Raw genomic sequence first — 25,320 nt, 5'->3', positions numbered from 1 at the left:
TAAAAGCTTGGCAACGGACCATGTCATTTACTGTAGCAGGTTGATCTGTACGGTGATTGGGAAGATAAGAAAGAAAAAATTAGGAATGTAAACTTCTGTGAAGTCTTCCTACAATGCTTAGCCGAGCCACATTCCAATGTAAATTGGAGATATTTTTTCCCCTCCAGGTAGAGTGAATTCAGTCGTGTCCCAACGCATTTGGGAATCCGTATTGGGATGAAAGTGGGGTCAGAGGTCACAGTGTCAAAAAAGGATAGAAACAAAATTGAGTGGGGCGAAGGAAATTGGTTACCAAATAGGAGGGAGAAAGAAATGAAGGAAAAAGCTCACTCAGGTCCAGAATGGGTGAAATTGACCCGCCGTGCAATCTCTTCCATTCAACGAGAATCCACGGAGATTCTTAGCCTACCAGGTCATGGCTGTCCCAAAGGTGCTTTTTCAAGAGGCAACTGGACTTCCTTTGTTTCTCCTTGAAGATGTTTCCTACCTCTTATCCAAGAAGCTTCTCCGGAACTTCAGTTCAGAACTGAAGAAACTTTTTGGATGAGAAGCCAAATGTCTTCAAGGAAAAGCAAAGGAATTCCACTTGCCTCTTGAAAAAGCACCTTTGGAACACTCAACAAGTAGGAAGGAGCACACTCAAGTCCAGAAAGAGTGAAATTGACCAGCCATGAATCTCTTTTATTCAGCAAACGAAGGAGACCACTCAGATCCAGAAAGAGTGAAATTAACCAGCCATGCGATCTCTCTTACTCAGCAGCTAAGAAGGAGCCCACTCAGATCCAGAAAGGGTGAAATTGATCAGCCATGAATCTCTTCTACTCAGCAAACTAAGAAGGAGCCCACTCAAGTCCAGAAAGAGTGAAATTGACCAGCCATGAATCTCTTCTACTCAGCAAACTAAGAAGGAGACCACTCAGATCTGGAAAGGGTGAAATTGACCAGCCATGAATCTCTCCTACTCAGCAAACTAAGAAGGAGCCCACTCAGATCCGGAAAGGGTGAAATTGACCAGCCATGAATCTCTCCTACTCAGCAAACTAAGAAGGAGCCCACTCAGATCCAGAAAGGGTGAAATTGACCAGCCATGAATCTCTCCTACTCAGCAAACTAAGAAGGAGCCCACTCAGATCCAGAAAGGGTGAAATTGACCAGCCATGCGATCTCTTCCACTCAGCAACTCATCTTCAAAGGCATCCTTGCTGTTTGCAATCATTTGTACCTCCCACTCACTTAATCATTTTCAACACTATCTTTGACATTATCTCCTGTTTTTCTCCGCTCACGTACGCCATCCCCACCCTTCACCAGTAGTTATGGAGGGTGGAACCTCTTGTTCCCGGTGTATAAACACACACTATTTTCCCATAGACATTCAATTTCATTTGGGCTGAGTTGTTGAATTGCAAGGCAGAACCTGGCTTCAAAAGAGGAAGCTGGATAAACTGGCCATTGTAGAGCAATTTAATTTGCATTGAATGTTATGATTTCCCATTATTATTCATAATAGCAATTTGCTTCTCGCCTTTGAAGCCCCATTTGGTGGCAAATATTATTGAGCTTGCAGTGGTGGGGGTACACTGAAAGTTTTTGTGGCATTTAATTACACCTCTTCCCTCAAAACGACGCATTAGAGCACTGCACACCAGAACAACTAGACACAAGAACAGTTTTTTCCCGAAGGCCATCACTCAGCTAAACAAATAATTCCCTCCACACTGTCAAACTATTTACTAAATCTGCACTACTATTAATCTTCTCATCGTTCCCATCACCCATCTCCTTCCACTTATGACTGTAGGACTGAAACCTTGTTGCTGGTATCCTTAAGATTTATATTGACTTCACAAGAAAGATATATATTGGAATGGAGAAGGTAGATGGATTATATTCAAAACAAATATCAAACTAAAAAGTATCAAATAGCTTATGAGAGATTGTAGGAATTGTACTGTATTAGTGTATTTGTTTAAATGGGAAAGGGGAGTTAAGGTTGCAAAGGGGAAAGGAGAAGTTATGGGTGATGGTTTATTGTTGTATTTTAGCTTACGATTGTTAGATGTAATACCCTGTATGTTGCTCTGAGATGTCTCGGGGTTGGGGGAAGGTCGAGGGGAGGGGGGAGGGAAGAGGGCGGAGGGCGGAGGGAGGTGGGGGGGGATAATTGTTGAAAAAAATGTTTGTAAAACTTTTTCAATTAAAAAAAAAAGATTTATATTGACTGTTTCCCTATGACTATCATTAAGTGTTGTACCGTATGATTATTGACGAACGTATCTTTTCTTTTATGTACTCTGAGAGGGTATGAACCAAGACAAATTCCTTGTGTGTCCAATCACGCTTGGCCAATACAGAATTTATTCTATTCTATTCTATTCTATTCTATTCTATTCTATTCTATTCTATTCTATTCTATTCTATTCTATTCTATTCTATCAAGCTGAGGCTATGCCCAAACATCAAACCTTTTCCAATTTACAGAAAATAAAATTAAAAACAGAGGGACATGGTGGCTCAGTAGCTAAGATGCTGAACTTGTCGATCAGAAGGTCGGCAATTCAATGGTTCAAATCCCTAGCGCCGTGTAACGGGGTGAGCTCCCGTGACTTGTCCCAGCTTCTGCCAACCTAGCAGTTCGAAAGCAGGTAAAAAATGCAAGTAGAAAAATAGGGACCACCTTTGGTGGGAAGGTAACAGCGTTCCGTGCGCCTTTGGCATTGAGTCATGCCAGCCACATGATCATGGAGATGTTTTCAGACAGTGCTGGCTCTTCAGCTCTCAAAGTTTTCTCCTCCTCTTCCTCCTCCTCCTCCTCCTCCTCCTCCTCAAGAGAGAAACAAAATATCCCCCACCATACCACCCCTAACTCAATAAATTTTTAATTCTCCTAAATCTCCTCCATCTTTGGAGGAGATGTTGAAAGCATCTTCTTATTCTTCCAGTAGGAGAACCGGGCCAAAAAAGCAGGATTATTATTATTATTATTATTTGGCAACATTTGACCCAGGGGCCCAATTTCCTTCCTCTGCTAATACTCTTTGGAATTTCTTCGGTTCCACTGAGTAGTCGCTGACTTGGAAGGAGGATCCTGTCCATAAGAAGATCCTATCTCAAAGTTTTCTAGGAGCGATAAGCATCTGACCGCCGGAATGTCATTCTGTCAACTGTTTATTTTCTCGGTTCTTTTTCCTGCTGACGTGTTGCTTCAAGGAAATTCAACCAGTCCAATTGGAGATGGAAGCTAGAACCGGCGAGATGGATAATTGACGATTGCATTCCCGTGGCAAAGCTTTTGATCTCTTCGGTTGTTTAAATGAACTGGAGAGAAGACAAGCTACGTGGAATGGCAAACATCTCGTCCGCACAGGCCTGTTTGGGCTAAACAACTTGTGAAAATCCACAGGTTAGCTTTTTGTGTTGATATGCCTGTGTCATCCACGTACAACATAATGATGGGCCACGAATTTGGGGAAACCAAACGGAACTCTATTATCCTTTTCAACACAGTGTTTAGACCAAGGAAGTCTTTGGCATTGATCCAGAGAGATTGTCTTTATTTTGTTTTGTTTTTTAATCTTACCGACACTAAAGATAAAGGTAAAGGTTCCCTTCGCACATATTGGCTAGTCGTTCCTGACTCTAGGGGGCGGTGCTCATCTCCGTTTCCAAGCCAAAGAGCCAGCGCTGTCCGAAGACGTCTCCGTGGTCATGTGGCCGGCATGACTCAACGCCAAAGGCACACGGAACGCTGTTTCTTTCCCCCCAAAGGTGGTCCCTATTTTTCTACTTTTTTTTTTTACTTGCATTTTTTACGTGCTTTCGAACTGCTAGGTTGGCAGAAGCTGGGACAAGTCACGGGAGCTCACCCCGTTATGCGGCAGCACTAGGGATTCGAACCGCCGAACTGCCGACCTTCCGATCGACAAGCTCAGCGTCTTAGCCACTGAGCCACTGCATCCCCTTACTGATGCTAAAGATCATCACGTTCTGGAAACCCACAACAATTCCTGTGTCTTTTCTGGGAATCAGAAATTTAAAGGAAATTCAAAACATCAAACGTAGCTTGAAGTTATAGTTAGTAAAAACTCACCAGTAGATGAAAAAAACCACTTTTTTTTTTAAACCAACTCGTTGAATCTCATGATTTTTTCAGGGGGCTCCCCGACATTTCTAGCACATGGGGTTTGTGCGAGTCCACTCTGGTTTCTTTCGTTGCGGAAATGGTATGGTTGTGAGTTGTGTCGCAACACCTCCCCAGGGAGAGGAAAAGGCGGTGGGGGTATTTTGTTTTTAATTTTTTCTTTAATTTTTTTCCTGTTTTTTGATTTGTGGTTTTGGGGTTTTTTTTTTCATCCTGAAATCAATGCCAGTACAACTCCTTTCCCCCAAAGCATCTCATGTCAATCTTACATTGAGCAGAAAGCTACAGAGGTGTTTTGAAATGGTTGATTAATCTCTGTTGACAGCTGAAACAAGGGAACAAGCCTGAACAAATGATATTATTATCATTATTTATTATATTTGTATACCGCCCTTCTCCTGAAGGACTCAGGGCGGTTCACAGCCAATAAAACCAATACATATAAAGGAGGATATGGCACCCCTCTTTTTTTCAACAAAAAAATTTGTAAATTTTAGAAGTGGCAGAGAAATGAGAATAACGTTATGCGTAGATTTCCCTGAGAGAAGCAGGATCTGGTTACAGCTGCTATTCCTGTTAGAACAAAGAAGCATTGAACTGAAGATCCTAGGGCCACCCCTTTGAGGGGAAAATCTGGAGATTTGCTCTCTCCCATGTTAATTTTTATAATCTTGATATTTTGTTGATTTTTCTCCTTCCTTTTCTTCTCCTCTTTCTTTCTTCTGCTTGACTTCCTTCTCCTTCTTCTCCTTCTTCTTTTTCTTTCCTTCTTCTCCTTCTCCTCATTTTCCTTCTCCTCCTTCTCTTTCTTCTGCTCATCAACTTCCTTCTCCTTCTTCTCCTCTTTCTCTTCTCTTTCTTCTGCTCCTCAACTTCCTTCTCCTCAATTTCCTTCTCCTCCTTCTCCTTCTCCTCCTTCTCCTTCTCCTTCTCCTCCTTCTCCTTCTCCACCTTCTCTTTCTTCTGCTCCTCAACTTCCTTCTCCTTCTCCTCCTTCTCCTTCTCTTTCTCCTCCTCCTCCTTCTCTTCATGTTCCTTCTCCTTCTTCTCTTTCTTCTGCTCCTCAACTTCCTTCTCCTTCTCCTCCTTCTCCTTCTCCTCCTCCTCTTCATTTTCCTTCTCCTTCTTTTCCTTGACTTCGTTCTCCTTCCTCATTTTCCTTCTCCTTTTCCTCATTCTCTTTCTTCTGCTCCTCAACTTCCTTCTCCTTCTCCTCCTTCTCTTCTCCTTCCCATACCAAAACTATCCCAGATCCTGATTTAATATTCTGTACCTATTTCTTACTACAATGGGTTGAGAGAGTCAGTGCGAGAAAAAGAATTTGTCAGGAAGCAGTTCCTGATCTTTTCCTGTTCTTTGGGAAGGAAGAGAGTGGATCCCTGTGGTTCCTGCTGTGGTGAGACACACCCCAGTAAGATGAGATTTGCACAAAATATCCATAAACCCCAAACAACTGAAAAATAGAGGAACACCCACACAGCATTCTAAGGAACTAAAATTGTAATTATTATCTTGACATGTTATGAGTCAGACTGCGTTGGTGGTTCATTAAGGGTTCCCTGTGGGAAGTCTTCTTCAGATGAAACCAGGACTGTATAAAAGCCCTCTCTACTCAGGGAGATCTTCACAGCTTCTCTGACCAGCTTGCTGCCTTGCTACTTCTTCTCCTCTGAGCAGGTAAGTCAATTTCTTCACTGGACTGGGTTAACATAGAGAGTTGGAACTGCAGAGTACTGATAGGGTAAGAGTGGGACTGGATTAGCCCTCCAAACTCTTGCTAGGAGGAGCAGTCACTGTGAAGGGAGATCTGGGGGAGAATAGCTTTTGGGGATTCAGCTGAAGGGAGAGGAATATGAGCCCAGGACATCTCTTCTGCTCAGCTTTAGTTAAGATCTTAGAAGCCTCCTCTGGAGGGAATGACGTGGTGGCTCATTGACTAAGAAGCTGAGCTTGTCGGTCAAAAGGTCGGCAGTTCAGTGGTTCAAATCCCTAGTGCTGCCGTGTAACGGGGTGAGCTCCCGTGACTTGTCCCAGCTTCTGCCAACCTAGCAGTTCGAAAGCAGGTAAAAAATGCAAGTAGAAAAATAGGGACCACCTTTGTTGGGAAGGGAACAGCGTTCCCTGCGCCTTTGGTGTTTAATCATGCCAGCCACATGACCACGGAGATGTCTTCGGACAGCGCTGGCTCTTTGGCTTTGAAACGGAGATGAGAACCACCCCCCTAGAGTTGGGAATGACTAGCACGTATGTGCGAGGGGAACCTTTACTTTTAACAAAGATGCTAGAGGACAGACAAAATTCTCAACGACAAACAAGAATAGGATACTTAGAAGGACACTTCATATCTTCACAGTCTCTACATCAGAAGCTCTCAGAGCTTCTCCCAAAAACGTTCAAGTGGCCTTCAGAAAAATGCAGATCATTTGTGCTAGATCCTCTGGAAGTTCTTTCCTGTAATGGATCTTCACAGAACTCGGAACTCAAGAGCAATTCCAGATGGACACTTCCTTCCATTTTAGTTTCGGTTGGGTTGTTTGTTTTTTTTTGAATCACAAAGGCTGGGTTTGCCTGGTGGAGTCAGTTGAAGAGCTAGTGTTTGCAGTCCTACAAGAGGCTAAGCTTGGGTAGCTGGAAGCTGTGGTTAAGTTGGAAGAGGAGGGGGGAATGACTTTATGAATCATTACTCTGTGCACCTAAAGGATGGGTTAATTAATTAATTAACCTCATTAATCAAGCTTGTGCAAAACCAGACAGAAGGTTGACGTGAAACAAATGAACAGATGTTGTTTGTGTGCAGACGGTCCCATCCTCTGGAACCGTCTCTGAGTCTTTGTGGTTCTTTGACATTTTTTCTCTCCTCTCATGGACAACTTGGTTGTGTAATGTTTCGTTTCAGACCTACCTTAATTGTCCTACCAAAAATGGCTTGCTGTGGACCTTCTTGTGCTATTCCATCTTGTGCTTCCGCCCCCGTCATCGGACTGGGGTCAGCTGGCTGCGGACCATGGGGATACGGCTCCAGAGGTCTCGGTCTCGGCTACGGTTATGGTTATGGTGGTGCTAGGTTCGGTGAATCCGCCAGGAACTTGGGCACCTTGGCCGGAGTCGCCCCCTCCTGCATCAGCCAGATCCCACCATCTGAGGTGACCATCCAGCCACCTTCCGTTGTGCTCACCCTCCCTGGTCCCATCCTCTCCGCCAGCTGCGAGCCCGTCGCCGTTGGAGGCTACAGCCCATGTGCCCCCGGAAATTTCGGACGTTATGGTGGCTACTACGGAGGCCGCCTGGGGCGTCTCGGGCGCCTTGGCAGCATCTGCTCTCTCGGGCGCCGAGGTAGCATCTGCACCCTCCCTTGTTAAGTGAACCTGGACTGTCCCTGATGAAAACAGATTTCAGAAGATTGGCTAAGCGGTGTCTCAGCCCTGCTCTATGTGCATACAGCTATCATAGCTCTGTCTACTCTAGAGTTATCCCATTGCTCATATTCTTTTCCTGGCATTCCAGCCAGCATTTATGGCAGATAAGTGATCAGTTTAAGGGCTTCATGTGAAGAATGAAAGCTCTGGAAACATCTAAAGGCCACGTCTTCTCTCTGGCCTCTGAGATTATTTGTCAAAGGGGAGATGTTCATTTCTTTGCACTGTTTGGAACCTCTGGTGGCTTCTTCTGACGTTCTTTCCTTGCACTTTAATAAAAATCATTCTGCACTGCAAACTTGTGGTTCTGTTTGGTTGTCATGGGATATGGGTGAAGTCTTCTCTTGAGCCTGGGGTAGGGGTAGGGTAGGGGTGGGAAGAGAAGGGTGGTCAAGGTGCCCCTGCTGATGAATAAGCCATGGTTTAGTTTAGTTTAGTTTAGTTTTATTAGATTTTTATACCGCCCTTCTCCCGAAGGACTCAGGGCGGTGTACAGCCAGTTATAAAAACAATACAATGTACAATTAAAACAGAGAATTTAAAAAACATATTCAATAGATGGCTGAGATTTAAAATAATTAAATTTAAAACCCTAAAATTAAATTATAACCCCAATTAAAATAATATTTAAAATTTAAGCCAGTCCCCCTTGAATGAATAAGTGCGTTTTCAGCTCATGGCGGAAGGTCCGAAGGTCAGGTAATTGACATAAGCCAGGGGGAAGTTCGTTCCAAAGGGTAGGAGCCCCCACAGAGAAGGCCCTTCCCCTGGAGGCCGCCAACCGACATTGTTTAGCGGATGGCACCCTGAGAAGACCCTCTCTGTGTGAGCGTACAGGTCGGTGGGAGGCATAAGGTAACAGCAGGCGGTCGCATAAGTACCTGGGCCCTAAGCCATGGAGCGCTTTAAAGGTGGTAACCAAAACCTTAAAGCGCACTCGAAAGACCACAGGTAGCCAGTGCAGTCTGCGCAGGAGTGGTGTTACATGGGAGCCACGTGTGGCTCCATCAATCACCCGCGCAGCTGCATTCTGCACTAACTGAAGCCTCCGAGTGCACTTCAAGGGGAGCCCCATGTAGAGAGCATTGCAATAATCCAAGCGATAGGTAACAAGAGCGTGAGTGATCGGGCATAAAGCATCCCGGTCGAGGAAGGGGTGCAACTGGCGAGCCAGGCGCACCTGGTAAAAAGCTCTCCTGGAGACGGCCGCCAAATGATCTTCAAACAACAGCCGTCCATCCAGGAGAACATCCAAGTTGCACACCCTTTCCATTGGGGCCAATGACTCGCCCCCAACAGTCAGCTGCGGTTGCAGCTGGCTGTACCGGGGTGCCAGCATCCACAGCCACTCCGTCTTGGAGGGATTAAGCTTGAGCCTGTTCCTCCCCATCCAGACTCGTACGGATTCCAGACACCGGGACAGTACTTCGATAGCTTCATTGTGGTGGCCTGGGGTGGAAAAGTACAGCTGCGTATCATCAGCGTGCAGTTGGTATCTCACCCCAAAACCATTGATGATCTCGCCCAGCGGCTTCATATAGATGTTGAACAGGAGAGACAAGAGGATCGACCCCTGTGGCACCCCACAAGTGAGGAGCCTCGGGGTCGATCTCTGCTCCCCTGTCAACACCGTCTGCGACCGGTCAGAGAGGTAGGAGGAGAACCACCGATAAACGGTGCCTCCCACTCCCAGACCCTCCAACCGGCGCAGCAGGATATCATGGTCGATGGTATCAAAAGCCGCTGAGAGATCTAATAGGACCAAGGCAGAGGAGCAAACCCTGTCCCTGGCCCTCCAGAGATCATCCACCAACGCGACCAAAGCCGTCTCCGTACTGTATCCGGGCTGGAAGCCGGACTGGAACGGGTCTAGATAGACAGTTTCATCCAGGTACTGGGGTAATTGACGTGCCTCTTCAGCCACCTTCAGTTGCAGTCACCATCCCTGTTTCCATCCTCTCCGCCAGCTGTGAGCCCATCGTTGTTGGAGGCAACAGCCCATGTTCCCCCGGAGGTATTGGATGCTTCAGTCTTTTTTCTCTATCTACTTTAGGATTCTTGATGAATGTATCTTTTCTTTTATGTACACTGAGAGCATATGCACAAGACAAATTCCTTGTGTGTCCAATCACACTTGGCCAATCAAGAATTCTGTTCTGTTCTGTTCTGTTCTGTTCTGTTCTGTTCTGTTCTGTTCTGTTCTATTCTATTCTATTCTATTCTATTCTATTCTATTCTATTCTATTCTATTCTATTCTATTCTATTCTATTCCCTCCCTCTCATTCTCCCCCCCCCCATCCCTTTGACACTCTCTTTTTCTCCCTTTCTCTCCAAATCCTGACCTCTCTCTTCTGAAACTCAAAATGAAGCCTTCCTACTCCTTCAAATAAAAGCTGATGGCACTACAGAGAGCAGAGAGGGCTTTTATACGATTCGGATCGCGTCCACAGGAAGTTGGGACTCATAAAACCTCATTAGGCTTCCTACAATTTTCTGTTCCGTCATTCAAAAGGAGAAAAAAAAAAGGATCTTCACTCAGCAGAAATTGTCGCCTTGGCATTCTGTGGTACAATCATCATGTCACCACAAATAAGCTACTGGATTAACTGGGCATCCTTTCAAGTTTGCCAACTTCAGGTCAAATGCTTCTGTTTAATTTGGAAACATGCCACTGCCTTGGGGCGGGGATAAAGGTAAGATCAAAGCTGGGTTGTTGTCTTCGGTAGCAACTCCACAAAAATGATAGCATTTCCTTGAATCAGCACAGATTATCTTTGACCTCAAGGTGGGGAGTTTATGACTCTGCAGATATCCCTGAATCTACCCGATAATTGAGAAGATGGAAAAATGATGTTCTCCAGGCCTTGCTGAAAACCAGTAAACCCAGTTCACTCTGAATCTGCTCCAGGTTGACTTTACTTTTCAGTAACATCTGGAGGGAGAAGCATCCTGGAGGTCCCATCACCAACTCCAAAACCTCAGAGTTGAACTTTCTCCAGGATGGCCCCCACTTTCTGAACTATCTAATCCAAGCATTTTGACCAACCCAACTTTAGTAAGCTTTCATGGAGCCATGAAAACATGTCTGTTCCGGAGCACATTTGAATCACATGCTGATGTTGGCACACAAATTCTCAAGCTCTGATAACTATGGTTTGTTCAAATAGGTTAGTTAACATGGCTAGGGTAGATAAAGCCAACTCTGCAGTGATACTCTGGAGGTCCCATCACCAATGGTGTGTCACCTCCAGGACCTCAGTGTTCAACCTTCTCACGATGGTCTTGTCACCTCCAGGACCTCAGTGTTCAACCTTCTCATGATGGTCTTGTCACCTCCAGGACCTCAGAGTTCAACCTTCTCCGTGAGAGTCCCTCTGTCTGACTATTTGGTTTATCTCAGGGATCTGCAACCTTAAACGCTCAAAGAGCCATTTGGACCCATTTCCCACAGAAAAGAAAACACCAGGAGCCACACATCCCGTGCCTGACTATTTCTTGAGCAGCCACAACGTAGTTGAATTAAATGTTTTGTTTCCTTCTGAAACTTTTCTTTTCTTAGATTTATCCATGGTTGGCCTACCGGGGGGTTGAAAAGCTCAATATATCGCATGCCAGTGGGTATCACACATTGGCAGTTCTGATGCATATTTTGAGTGACAGGGAGCCGCAGCAGAGAGGTGAAAGAGCCACATGCGGCTCCAGAGCCCCATGCGGCTCCAGAGCCACAGGTTACTGAGCCCTGGTTTATCTCAAATGTTTTGACCAATCCAACTTTAGTAAGCTTTCAAAGAAGCGTGGAAATGTGGCAGTTCTGGAGCACATTTTTAGTGGTGTGAAGATCAGAGGTGTGGGACGTGGGTCTGGTGCGATCATCTCCTTCTCAACCTTCTCATGATGGTCTTGTCACCTCCAGGACCTCAGTGTTCAACCTTCTCACGATGGTCTTGTCATCTCCAGGGACTCCGTGTTCAACCTTCTCATGGTAGTCTTGTCACCTCCAGGACCTCAGAGTTCAACCTTCTCCATGATAGTCCCTCTGTCTGACTATTTGGTTTATCCCAAATATTTTGACCAACCCAACTTTAGTAAGCTTTCAAAGAAGCGTGGAAACATTTCCATCTATCAAAACATTTTGCACCTGCAAGATTGGCAAAAATGTTTCAAGGCAGATCAGATAAATGTTGGAAGTGTAATCAAGCACCCGGCACATATTGCCATATGTGGTAGACATGTCCAAAAGCAAGAAAATATTTCTATTGCTTTTGTCTCTTTTTGTGCTGGTTTCTTCTGGGATTGGAGTGGCCTACAAGCCAGAGTCAGTAAATAAAATGAACAAGGAATACTAGTAGATTGTTTTAAAGTTATTACCAGTGATGGAAATCCAGCAGCAAAGGTCCCTCTAGGGAGACTCCTGACTTTGTGGAGTGATTGATGGCATGATGAATGACACAGACTTCAGAGGATCATTAGAACCACAGAAAAAACAATTGCTACCAACCTGCCTTCCATGGAGGACCTGTATACTGCATGAGTCAAAAAGAGGGCTGTGAAAATATTTACAGACCTCTCACATCCTGTACATAAATCATTTCAACCCCTACCCTCAAAATGACGCTATAGATAGAGCACTGCACACCAAAACAACTAGACACAAGGACAGTTTTTTCCCGAACGCCATCACTCTGCTAAACAAATAATTCCCTCAATACTCTCAAACTATTAATTAAGTCTGCGCTATTATTAATTTTCTCATCGTTCCTATCACCCACCTCCTCCCACTTATGACTGCATGACTGTAACCTTGTTGCTTGTATCTATACGATTTACCATATATTGATATTGAGTGTTTCCTGATTGCTTATTTGTCCCCTATGGCTATCATTAAGTGTTGTACCTTATGATTCTTGATGAACGTATCTTTTCTTTTATGTACACTGAGAGCATAGGCACCAAAGACAAATTCCTTGTGTGTCCAATCACACTTGGCCAATAAATAATTCTATTCTATTCTTTAAAAAAAATGCCAGTTTTTTTGATCTTAAATATTGAGAAAAGAGTTTTGATTTTTCCCCCCCATTCATTTTCCATTGTTGCCTTCACCTTTTAAGAACACGAAAGATGCTAGAAATAGACCAGGTCCCTCCATAACAATTTTCATGTGTCATGCCTTCATTCATTCATTGTGTTTTGAATGAACGAATGGCGTCCATGGAAATGGATCAAAGGGACAACTGAGGCTTATGTGGTTGATAAAATGCTATGTCTTCAACTACTTATTCCTACTTATTAAAAATATTTGGATCAGAGGGATTAAGCTGTGCAGAAAATGCTTATTAATGAAACCCTGAGGTACAAAGGGGGCGTTTCTAAGCTACCGGCGGGGACAGAAAAATGGTATAAAAGAGCTTCTTGTGTTGAGAGCTTCCATCAGCTTCATCTCCTCCTCTTGACTGCTTCTCTAAGAGTCTCTCTGGTAAGTTGCTTGCATCTGAGATGCCTTTCTAGGCTGTTATGGTGCTTTGTTTCATGAATTGAAACAAGGAAGGAGGGAAGGAAGGAAGAAGGAAGGAAGGAAGGAAGGAAGGAAGAAAGGAAGGAAGGAAGGAAGGAAGGAAAGAAGGAAGGAAGGAAGAACAAGAATGGAGGAAGGAAGGAAGGAAGGAAGGAAGGAAGGAAGGAAGGAAGGAAGGAAGGAAGGAAGGAAGGAAGGAAGGAAGGAAGGAAGGAAGATTGGTTCTGTGTCCTCTTAGGAAGAGCCTAGAAAATGGTTTCGCCCTGACCTTTCAGAGATCTGAGCATTCAGAAAACATGCCCGTCTTAGACTGAGAGTTACAGAAACCTATATTTTATTCAAACGTTAAGGAAAACTTTCAGATTTGTAGAACTGTGGAGCAGCCATGTGATAGTGATTGTAGCTTCTCCATCTCCGGAGATTTTTCAGAAAAGACTAAACAATTACTTCTTCATCCCATGCTTAACCAGTTGGAATGTCCCAAGCTCTCACACGGTCATAGTTCATGAGCTTTCTAAGTGACTTCCAAGAAGCAAAGCCAATAGGGAAACCTGGGTTCTTTTAATGACCAAGGCAAAACAGGTTGTAAAATCAAGTGTGACTCCCTTAAGGACCGCACCACTGGGCAATGGGATCCAAATTTATGTTTTTGAAAACGAGGATGTTATTTATGACCATCGCAAGGGTGATCACAACTTGCTTCCAGAAGTTGTGGGTGTTCCAACATTGGAGGTTTTTAAGAAGAGATGGGACAGTCATTTGTCTGAAATGGTAGAGGATCAATCAGGTCCCTTCCACCTCTGTTATTCTGTATGCTACTTGTCCATGATACCAGGAAGAGTCTTCTGTTTTTTCCTTGAGGAAATTCATGCTCTCTGTGAATCACAAAATCTTCTTCTTCTTCCAACAGCTCTTCCATCCAGCCATGGTTTATTGTGGACCTTCTTGTGCTGTGCCCACTTGTGCCTCTGCCCCAAGTGTTGGCTTTGGATCAGCTGGTTCCAGAGGTCTTGGTTGTGGAGGTCTCGGCTTTGGAGGTCTTGGCTTTGGAGGTCTTGGTTCTGGAGGTCTTGGCTCTGGAGGTCTTGGCTCTGGAGGTCTTGGCTCTGGTTTAGGTTCTGGCTTTGGAGCTGGAGCCTTGGCCGAATCTGCAAGAAACCTGGGCACCCTGGCCGGAGTCAACCCACGACCCATCAACCAGGTCCCATCATCCGAGGTGACCATCCGGCCACCTGCAGTTGTGGTCACCATCCCTGGTCCCATCCTCTCTGCCAGCTGTGAGCCTGTCGCCGTTGGAGGCTACAACCCATGTTCCCCCGCAGGTATCGGAGGTTTGGATGCCGGCTACTTCGGAGGCCGCCTGGGACGACTCGGTCGCCGTGGCAGCATCATCTGCGATCCTTGCAACCTCCCCTGTTAAGGAAACCAGGACTCTCCATGATCAAACCGGATTTTAGAAGATTGGCTAAAGCATGCCTGGGGCCTACACTGGCCTGCATCTAGCTTTCACAAGTCTCTTTCATCTGTCTCCTGGCCACCTTCAGCAGATAGTATCATGACCTTCCTGTGAAATGAGCCCCCTGCTAAATTGATAAGGAAGGGTTTTTGAATGGAGTTCTGAAGGAAAGAAGATCTGCAAACATTTAGGACCTTGTCCCTCCCCTGCCCTCTAAAATTATTTCTCAAACTGGAAATGCGGATTGCTTTGGACTGCTTGGCGCTTCTGATGGTTTCTCTCAATGTTCTTTCTTTGCACTTGAATAAAAGTGATTCTGCATTGCAAACTACTGGTTCTCCTTGGTTGTCCTTCGACGATGGGTGAAGTCTTCTCTTGGTGGCCGTGGAGGTTTTCTCCATGGATGGGTAGGGGTGGAAAGAGAAAGGTGGCTAAGGTTGCCCTGCTGATGAATAAGCCATGGTGGGTGAAGCAGATCATTGGTTGGGTTTGCCCTTTGCATTGATCCATGTCAACTGGGCCACATCTCGGTCAAAGCTGCTAGAAGGTCTATCACAATTCTGGTTCTCCAGCCCCTCTATTCTGCCTTGCTGACACCACACCTGGAAAACTTTGCATAGTTCTCAGCACCAAATATTGAGAAAGATATTCGGTTTGGAGAAGGTTCAGGGGAAGGTGACAAGAAGACATGAGGGTCTCTTTGGTATAAGGTTTCCTGCTTGAGCAGGAGGTTGATCTAGAAGACCTCCAAGGTTTCTTCTAGCTCTATTCTAACTGATGGATTGGGTTGAGTACATGTCTTATGAGGATGGGCCAAAGGAACATGAGATATTTAATCTCAAGTCAGCAAATTTAGGGGGATCACCATAGGTCCATCATAGGATGAGGTTCAGGATCATGAAGGGAAGGTACAATCAAGATGTTCATGGACCATCTCTTAGGGGCCCAAAACCAGAGTAACAAGGACAGGTTGCCAGATTTAGATGGCCTCTAAAATGTAATTGATTGAATGCAGTTATCCAAAGCATGAAGGTTAATGAGTTTAATTCCTTGAAGAGGCTTTCAACTCCCATAGAACAACTTATGGCTACTTACCTCTGAAGATGCCCCATAAAGATGAAAAAAATAACATCATACCTCTATGGTCATTTTATATGAGAACATCCAGGATATACACACTATGTATACTCCTTCCTCAAAGATGGTGGCGGAGGTCATCTGATGGTGGCATCTCATAACAATAGGTCAACCTATTCTCCAAAGCACCTGAAGATAGGACAAGAGGCAACAGATGGAAACTAATCCAGGAGAGATCCGACTTAGAAATAAGGAGGGTTTTCCTGATAGTTAACACTGAATCAGTGGGACGGTTTTCCTCCAGAAGTTGTCGGTACTTCATGATTGGAGGGTTTTAAGAAGAGACTGTCAGCATTCCAGAAAAAACCCCAACTCCAAGTAAAAACTCCGAAGCAAGCATCTTTCAAAGTTCTATTTACTAGGATAGCTAAACTAGCATATCTGAGAAAACCAGAATCTGAGAGGTCCAGGTTTTTCCCTCAGGAAATCAAAAAACCCCCAAACCATCCACTGATTCCGCAGTCAATCACATACTCCAATCGCCATCCGTTCGATCTTGAGGCAGCACTCCAGCCACTCCTCCTCCAGATGCAGGATCGGCCTGATCTTGACCGACAGGAAGAATGCTATTATGTCTAAAGACAACCCCTCTTCTAAATCCCCCCCTCCTACTTTCCCACACATGAGAAAGTGGCAGCACGGAAGCTTCCGGCCTAATATGGCTTCTAAAGCTGACAGAGACTGGACAGCCACTTGTCTGGAATGGTCTACAGTCTCCTGCTTCAGCCGGGGCTTGGACTAGAAGACCTTCAAGGTCCCTTCCAACTCTGTCATTCTGTTATTTCTGTTAAGGACTAGGGGTGACATGATAGCAGTCTTCCAATAGCTGAGGGGCTGCCCCAAAGGAGAAGTCAACCTATTTTCCAAAGTCCACATTCCGAAGTCCAGGAAGTAATGCTACCAGGGTGGTGGGTTCCACCAGTGGTTCGGCGATTGCTACCAGATCACGAGATGTGGTCAGAACCGGGAGCATTTCGCCCCTGATTTCTAAGTTCTTTGTTATGAGAGTTTAAGGGGGAAGTTGGCCTGTAGATGCCATTCTTGCCTGACTTGATTGTTCAAAACAGACAAATCAAAGTCCACAAGATAGAAAGAGCTTGTGGGATTCACTATTACTGTACACAATCATGATGATCAGAGAGTAGACAAGTTTCACCAGGAATGAAGTCCTATTGCTAGCTGTTCTCCAGGATTGCCGATCAAAGCTTGGGAACACAGAATTCTGGATAGCACGTAAATTCTTCCCTCAGTTGTGGCTTCCCTGGAGAAACACTCTGGACTTTGCAAGGAGACCCTTTTTCCCAGATCCCTCATCTCAGGGGTGACCACTAGGTAGAGCTTCTTCAAGGAAAGGCTGTGCTAAAGAACTGCACCCTGAGCTGGCTGATCCATCGCTGAATGAAGTACCTGCTACATTTTTGTGATGTGCTAAAGTTGTTACAATCGCCGGATGAACAGGGATTGGAAGAAGAATGGAATCTTCTGGAGTTCATGGAATCTTCTGGAATTCCCCAGAAGGTTCCACTGACTGACTTTTAAAATGACTTTCTTCCCCTCTCTGAAAAATTTCCTCATGGGAAAGACTCGGCTAAATGACCCATCTTGAGAAGAATATGGACTGTATCACTAGCATTGATAAATTCTAATTCTATCGTATTTCATAATCAAGGAAACTATTAAAAGTTTTGGTTCAAACAGGGAAGAACCAGCAGGAGTCACTGTTGGAAGAGAGGATCAGTGGCGTCTCTGCATGTTTTGGGATCCGACATTCTGCCTAATTCCTTGTGTTTTATGAGAGGTTCATCCAAACCATTAACAACTGAGGCTGAAGCTCAACAGATCCTCCGTTGTCTGAATGGGTTGAGGTTCTGGGCAGCTCAAAGGCATACCTAGGAGACCTGTTCAGAGAGAGCAAGAGACAGAGAAAGAAGATGGTGTAATCTGGTGGTGGCCATTAAATGGCTTTAAAGGTGAATGAGATACCACTATGGAGGAGAGGCCTACCATGAGCTATTAGTCTTGAAAATTCAACATTAGCTGCAGGGGATGGAGACCATCCATCCAATGTACAGTGGAGAACTCTGGTGGCACAAAAGGGACAGTTCTCCAAGCTTGTCTTTGCAATCAGTGTAGAGGTTGACCTCTGGGAGAAACCAACTCTTGGACTAAGAAGGACCTTGACTTGGTTCATCTGAGATCGTTTTAGTGTCTTTGGAAGCCCTGAAGGCAGATTTGCCGTTGAACACAAGAATCTTCAACTTTAATTTAATTCACTGTTACTCATGCTACCAAGGATGGAGTTCAAAGGAAGACAGAGACGTGGGTTCAAATCAAGCACATTTCATTTTATTGGAAGACACAGAGAAGTGACATTTAGAGACACACAAGAGGTGGTGGAGGCTTGTTATACATAAGCAGAGGGAACAGGGTTTTAAGCATTTTAAAACCAAGATGGGAAACAAACAAAGAGTAGGAGAAGTCCAAGAGAGTCGTAAGAGGTCTTCCGGGCCAATTTTGTCCATCTAAAGGCAAACGCAAACGGTTTGTCAAAGATCGATGCAGTCCAGAACAGGGCTCAGATATGCTTTATCCAATCCTCTCAAATCCGTTTTTGGTCGTGGAGAGTCCGGGTTAACTTAACAGGGGAGGTTGCAGATGCTACCTCGGCGCCCGAGAGAGCAGATGCTGCCACGGCGACCAAGAGCATAGATGCTGCCACGGCGACCGAGACGTCCCAGGCGGCCTCCATAATAACCGGCACTGATGCCTCCGATACCTCCGGGGGCACATGGGCTGTAGCCTCCAACGGCGACGGGCTCGCAGCTGGCGGACAGGATGGGACCAGGGATGGTGACCACAACTGCAGGTGGCTGGATGGTCACCTCGGATGCTGGGACCTGGTTGATGCAGGAGGGGATGACTCCGGCCAGGGTGCCCAGGCTTCCTGAGGATTCGGCCAAGGCACCAGCTCCGAAGCCGTAGCCCAAACCACGGCCATAGCCCAAGCCATAGCCGGAACCTCCATAGCCGAGACCTCCGCAACCGAGTCCTCTGGAACCAGCTGATCCAAAGCCAACAGCTGGGGCAGAGGCGCAAGAGGGCACAGCACAGGAAGGTCCACAATAAACCATGGTGTTGAGTTGTGAGGTGAGTCTATTGTACAAAATAGAGAGAGATTATGAGAATTGCATTCGTTCCTTTTTTACCATCCCATCCCTTGCTTCTTCCGTCAACCAACATGACAGCTTTAAGAGGATTTGATTTGCTAGAACTGAGCTGAACCTCTAACTAACCTTCTCAAGCTAGGCTTCCTCAACCTAAAATGGTGAGCGGTATGGGACATGAACTTTGGAAGGCAGAGCTGGAAAACCATGCCTTCCTTTTCTTAAAGGGGAGAAGAAAAATTTGAAGAGTTGTCAGACATTAAAAACTTGGCTTTCTCTCATCTCCCCAGTCATTTTTGAAGTCCACTTTGGATCAGGAGTGAAATTCAACCTTTTTTACTACCGGTTCTGTGGGCGTGATGTGCCTTGGTGGGCATGGCAGGGGAGGGATACTAAAAATAATCTCCATTCCCACCCCACTCCAGGAGGAAGGGTATTACAAAATCTCCATTCCTTCCCCACTCTGGGGCCAGCCATAGGTGGCATTTGCTGGTTCTCCGAACTACTCAAAATTTCTGCTACCGATTCTTGAGAACCTGTCAGAACCTGCTGCATTTCAACCCTGCTTTGGATCCAATTCGATGGCCCTAGACCTTCTGGCTTCCAGTGCTAATGGTGAGAAGAAGGAAAAAAGGAGGTTCTAGAAGAAAGCATTGGCAGTCTGGTTCTATAACTTGGCCAAGAAAGATCAAATAGCAAGCAAGCCCCCAAAAGTCTTCTCTAAATCAGAAACATTGAGACGAATTCTAGGCTATGTTGAGGTCAATATTTTGAAGCGCCTCAGATTGTGACTTGAAGATCTACCTCAGCTGTCTCAAAAAGACTGGATTGCTTTTGTTCCTCTCTCTCTCTAACTCTCTCCCTCACATTCTCCCCCACCCCACTCTCCATCCCTTTGACACTCTCTTTTTCTCCCTTTCTCTCCAAACCTTGACCTCTATCTTCTGAAACTCAAAATGAAGCTTTCATACTCCTTCAAATAGAACACCAGAAGCTGGTTCTGAAAGCAGAAGCATCCAGAAGCATTCTAGCCTCCGATGAGGTCCAAATCTTGCAGAACATCAGATTCTGGCTTGAAGATCTACCTTATCTCCTTGCTACCAGGAGGGATTCTCTCTGAGTTAGAAAGTCTTACCTGCTTCGGAGAGAAGTAGTGAAGACAGGAGAGTCAACCAGAAACTGATGGCACTCCAGAGAGCAGGGGAAGCTTTTATACCATTCTCTCTGCGTCCCCAGGAGTTGAGGAAGAACTCGTATAACTTCATTAGGCTTCCTACAATTTGCATTTCCGGCATTCAAAAGTAACAAAAAGGACTCCACTCAGCACAAACTGTCACATTGCCATTGTGAGGCGCAATCATCATGTCACCACAAATAAGCTACTACTTCTTCTGTTCTTCCTTTGTAGTATGCAAGTCAGATGTTTCCGTTTATCTGATCTTGGAAGTGAGCAACACCCATGGGGCGGAAGATGAAGGCAAGATCAAAGCCGGGGTTGTTGTCCTCGGTAGCGACTCTGCGAAAATGACAACAATTTTGTGGATCAGCACGGAGACTCCAGGATACCTTTGACTTCAAGGTGGGGAGCTTGTAACCTGCAGGCATCCCTGAACCTACCCAGTACATGGGAGAATAAAAAACTAGTATTCTCAAGGCCTTCTTGAAAACCAGTTCACCCAAGTTCACTTTGAACCTGAAGCTACCTGCTCCAAGTTGACTCCCCTCTGCAGTGATGACTGGAAGGAGAAGCACACTGGAGATCCCATCACCAACTCCAGAAACTCAGAGTTGAACTTTCTTCATGACGGCCCCCACTTCCATATTATTTGGAGTATAAGACGCACCTTCCCCCCCCTCCCAAAAAGAGGGTGAAAATCTGGCTGCGTCTTATACTCCGGATGTAGCCTCACCCAGCTTCTCAAACAGAGGTTTCAGAGGCTGAAAGAAGCTTCAGAAAAAAAGCCCCCAAACAGAACTTCAGAGAAAAAAAGCCCCCAAATAGAGCTTCAGAGCTTCAGAAAAGAAGCTCCCAAGCAGAGTTTCAGAGGCTCTTTTTCTGAAATTCTGTTTTGGAGGCTTTCAGAGGCAGAAAAAAAAAAGCCAAAAAAAAAAAAAAAAGCAAGGCACAGAGCTCACAACCAAGGAATCTGTTGCTAAAATTCACATCTGGGAACAGCTGATTGGGGGTATTCCAGGAGGCCGATCCACCTGCCAGTCTTTTCTTATTTTCCTCCCCAAAAACTAAAGTGCGTCTTATGCTCCGGTGCATCTTATACTCCGAAAAATACAGTACTTAACCTAAATATTTGACCAACCCAACTTTATTAAGTTTTCATCAAGCCATGAAAACTTATCAGTTCAGGAGCATATCTGAAGGAGAGTGAAGATCACATACTACTGTTGGCACGCAAGTTCTCAAACTCTGATAACTATGGTTTCTTCGGGGGGGAAAATATTAGTTAACATGGCTTAGCAGGGTAGATAAACTCCACTTTCTTCTCTAGAAGCACAGAACTGGAAGGGACTTCACTATTCCCACTGTTGTTCTATAGACGTTCTACTACATCACTCTGAGAGGTGACCATTCAGCCTTTCTTTGAAGGCACCTATGTAAGCTTCCAAACCAGTGGTGGCATTCAGCTCGTTCTATCCGGTTTGGGCAAACCGGTAGAGCCGACTGCAGGATGCCCTGCCCACCCATGTAGACATCATGATGTCCCATTGCTCCATGTTTTTGGCATTCTGCGCATGTGCAGAAGGCCTTGCGCATGTGTGGAAGATGGCGTGTTCGAGCGGAGCTAGCGCGCATGCAGACACACACCTATTCCAAACCTTATATAGTAGCCTGTTTTCCCCCCCTCCCATTCTCCCCCCTCTCTTCCCCCCCTCTTCCTCTCCCTCTCTCTCTCTCCCCCTCCCTTTGACAATCTCTTTTTCCCCCTTTCTCTCCACAGTCTGACTTCTATCTTCTGAATGGACAGGTTGACTAAAAATCAAATAAATCTTTGTTGAATATTGCTACTACAAGTAGATCAAATCAGTGTGCTTGATCATTTCTCCTGATGCAACAGGAATGAGGAGAAAATATTGTCAGCAACAACTGAATAATTGAACATAATCTTGAAATCTGAGATTATAAACAGGATACACGAATGCTGCTTTGTGTTCAGCAAGGCTGTAAATAAAGTGTGTTTACAAGAAAGAAAGAAAGAAAAAAAGAAAGAAAGAAAGAGAGAGAGAGAGAAAAGAAAGAAAGAAAGAAAGAAAGAAAGAAAGAAAGAAAAAAGGAAGGAAGGAAGGAAGGGAAAGAAAGCTAGAAAGAAAGAAAAGAAGGAAGGAAGAAAGAAAGAAAGAAAGAAAGAAAGAAAGAAAGAAAGAAAGAAAGAAAGAAAGAAAGAAAAAGATCAAAGCGGCAACTGCATCTTGTGGGACTGACAAAATGCTAAGTCTTCAGACTCATGTTTATTTCCTATTATTAAAGTAATTTGGGGAAGTTTGATGAGACTGTGCACAAACATAAATGAAACCCTGGAGCCAAAAGGGGCGTCTCTAAGCTACTGGCGAGGACAGAAAAGCAGTATAAAAGAGCTTCTTGTGTTGAGAGCTTCCATCAGCTTCATCTCCTCCTCTTGACTGCTTCTCCAAGAGTCTCTCTGGTGAGTCCCTTGCATCTGAGATGCCTTCTAAGCTGTTATAGCTCTTTATGTCATGAATTGGGGTTGGAAGGGGAAAAAAAGGAAGGAAGGAAGGAAGGAAGGAAGGAAGGAAGGAAGGAAGGAAGGAAGGAAGGAAGGAAGGAAGGATTTGAAACAATTCTGTCTCTTCTTAGGAAGAGCCTAGAGAAATGTTTCATTCTGACCTCAAAGCAGTCTTCAGAAAACATGCTTGATCTCAGAACCTACTTATATTTCAGTCAAATATTAGCAAAAACTTCCAGATTCCAGCAACAATGGAACAGACATCTGAGGGTTTCCCATCAAGGTGGGAAGTCACTGTCCGCTAAATCGGGTCCACTTTGTGATCCACCGAATGGCAGGCTAAACATTGTTGCAGTATTCCGGACGATGTTGCTGTAAAAAGTGCCTTGTGGCCGATCCTCAGAGTGTTGACCATCGTAAGTCATGTGATCAATATTTGGATCCTTGGCAACTAGATGTATTTATGACAGAATCATAAATTGAAGACCACCTGTACATGATATCAGGAAGAGTGTGTGTGAATCACAAAACCCATGCTTCTTCTTCTTCTTCCAACAGCTCTTCCATCCAGCCATGGTTTATTGTGGACCTTCCTGTGCTGTGCCCTCTTGCGCCTCTGCCCCAGCTGTTGGCTTTGGATCAGCTGGTTCCAGAGGTCTCGGTTGCGGAGGTCTCGGCTATGGAGGTTCCGGCTACGGCTTGGGCTATGGCCGTGGTTTGGGCTACGGCTTCGGAGCTGGTGCCTTGGCCGAATCCTCAGGAAGCCTGGGCACCCTGGCCGGAGTCATCCCCTCTTGCATCAACCAGGTCCCAGCATCCGAGGTGACCATCCAGCCACCTGCAGTTGTGGTCACCATCCCTGGTCCCATCCTCTCCGCCAGCTGCGAGCCTGTCGCTGTTGGAGGCTATAGCCCATGTGCCCCCGGAGGTGTCGGAGGCATCGGTGCCGGTTATTATGGAGGCCGCCTGGGACGTCTCGGTCGCCGTGGCAGCATCTACGCTCTTGGTCGCCGTGGCAGCATCTGCTCTCTCGGGCGCCGAGGTAGCATCTGCAACCTCCCCTGTTAAGTTAACCCGGACTCTCCACGACCCAAAATGGATTTGAGAGGATTGGATAAAGCGTATCTGAGCCCTGTTCTGGACTGCATCGATCTTTGACAAACCGTTTGCGTTTGCCTTTAGATGGACAAAATTGGCCCGGAAGACCTCTTACGACTCTCTTGGACTTCTCCTACTCTTTGTTTGTTTCCCATCTTGGTTTTAAAATGCTTAAAACCCTGTTCCTTCTGCTTATGTATAACAAGCCTCCACCAGCTCTTGTGTGTCTCTAAATGTCACTTCTCTGTGTCTTCCAATAAAATGAAATGTGCTTGATTTGAACCCATGTCTCTGTCTTCCTTTGAACTCCATCCTTGGCAGCATGAGTAACAGTGAATTAAATTAAAGTTGAAGATTCTTGTGTTCAACGGCAAATCTGCCTTCAGGGCTTCCAAAGACACTAAAACGATCTCAGATGAACCAAGTCAAGGTCCTTCTTAGTCCAAGAGTTGGTTTCTCCCAGAGGTCAACCTCTACGCTGATTGCAAAGACAAGCTTGGAGAACTGTCCCTTTTGTGCCACCAGAGTTCTCCACTGTACATTGGATGGATGGTCTCCATCCCCTCCAGCTAATGTTGAATTTTCAAGACTAATAGCTCATGGTAGGCCTCTCCTCCATAGTGGTATCTCATTCACCTTTAAAGCCATTTAATGGCCACCACCAGGTTACACCATCTTCTTTCTCTGTCTCTTGCTCTCTCTGAACAGGTCTCCTAGGTATGCCTTTGAGCTGCCCAGAACCTCAACCCATTCAGACAACGGAGGATCTGTTGAGCTTCAGCCTCAGTTGTTAATGGTTTGGATGAACCTCTCATAAAACACAAGGAATTAGGCAGAATGTCGGATCCCAAATCATGCAGAGACGCCACTGATCCTCTCTTCCAACAGTGACTCCTGCTGGTTCTTCTCTGTTTGAACCAAAACTTTTAATAGTTTCCTTGATTATGAAATACGATAGAATTAGAATTTATCAATGCTAGTGAAACAGTCCATATTCTTCTCAAGATGGGTCATTTAGCCGAGTCTTTCCCATGAGGAAATTTTTCAGAGAGGGGAAGAAAGTCATTTTAAAAGTCAGTCAGTGGAACCTTCTGGGGAATTCCAGAAGATTCCATGAACTCCAGAAGATTCCATTCTTCTTCCAATCCCTGTTCATCCGGCGATTGTAACAACTTTAGCACATCACAAAAATGTAGCAGGTACTTCATTCAGCAATGGCTTCAGCCAGCTCAGGGTGCAGTTCTTTAGCACAGCCTTTCCTTGAAGAAGCTCTACCTAGTGGTCACCCCTGAGATGAGGGATCTGGAAAATAGGGTCTCCTTGCAAAGTCCGGAGTATTTCTCCAGGGAAGCCACAACTGAGGGAAGAATTTACGTGCTATCCTGAATTCTATGTTCCCAAGCTTTGATGGGCAATCCTGGAGAACAGCTAGCAACAGGACTTCATTCCTGGTGAAACTTGTCTACTCTCTGATCATCATGATTGTCTATAGTAACAGTGAATCCCACAAGCTCTTTCTATCTTGTGGACTTTGATTTGTCTGTTTTGAATAATCAAATCAGGCAAGAATGGCATCTACAGGCCAACTTCCCCCTTAAACTCTCATAACAAAGAACTTAGAAATCAGGGGCGAAATGCTCCCTGTTCTGACCTCATCTCGTGATCCGGTAGCAATCGCCGAACCACTGGTGGAACCC

The 25,320-nt window shown here is 45.3% G+C and overlaps 4 protein-coding genes across 4 annotated transcripts; 3 read left to right on the top strand and 1 right to left on the bottom strand.

The window, feature by feature from the left end:
- Positions 1–5,734: 5,734 nt before the first annotated feature.
- On the top strand, positions 5,735–7,848 carry LOC131186613 (claw keratin-like). Its single transcript, XM_058160372.1, has 2 exons — positions 5,735–5,818; positions 7,038–7,848. The coding sequence occupies exon 2, from the start codon at positions 7,063–7,065 to the stop codon at positions 7,498–7,500; it is 438 nt and encodes a 145-aa protein (XP_058016355.1). The 5' UTR covers positions 5,735–5,818; positions 7,038–7,062; the 3' UTR covers positions 7,501–7,848.
- Positions 7,849–13,995: 6,147 nt separating this feature from the next.
- Positions 13,996–14,702, top strand: LOC131186722 (elastin-like). The gene has a single exon (XM_058160591.1). It carries the CDS (start codon positions 13,996–13,998, stop codon positions 14,488–14,490), a length of 495 nt encoding a protein of 164 aa, XP_058016574.1. The 3' UTR covers positions 14,491–14,702.
- A 3,366-nt stretch (positions 14,703–18,068) lies between these two features.
- On the bottom strand, positions 18,069–20,091 carry LOC131186858 (claw keratin-like). Its single transcript, XM_058160790.1, has 2 exons — positions 19,963–20,091; positions 18,069–18,816 (listed from the first exon to the last, which is right to left on the bottom strand). Exon 2 carries the CDS (start codon positions 18,792–18,794, stop codon positions 18,300–18,302), a length of 495 nt encoding a protein of 164 aa, XP_058016773.1. The 5' UTR covers positions 18,795–18,816; positions 19,963–20,091; the 3' UTR covers positions 18,069–18,299.
- A 3,007-nt stretch (positions 20,092–23,098) lies between these two features.
- Positions 23,099–23,593, top strand: LOC131186859 (claw keratin-like). The gene has a single exon (XM_058160791.1). The coding sequence runs from the start codon at positions 23,099–23,101 to the stop codon at positions 23,591–23,593; it is 495 nt and encodes a 164-aa protein (XP_058016774.1).
- The last annotated feature ends 1,727 nt before the right edge of the window (positions 23,594–25,320 follow it).

This window comes from Ahaetulla prasina, chromosome 17, assembly GCF_028640845.1.
Source record: "Ahaetulla prasina isolate Xishuangbanna chromosome 17, ASM2864084v1, whole genome shotgun sequence".
Classification (NCBI taxonomy): domain Eukaryota; kingdom Metazoa; phylum Chordata; class Lepidosauria; order Squamata; family Colubridae; genus Ahaetulla; species Ahaetulla prasina.
Note: the sequence above shows the minus strand (reverse complement) of the source record. Positions and strands in the feature narration are given on the sequence as shown.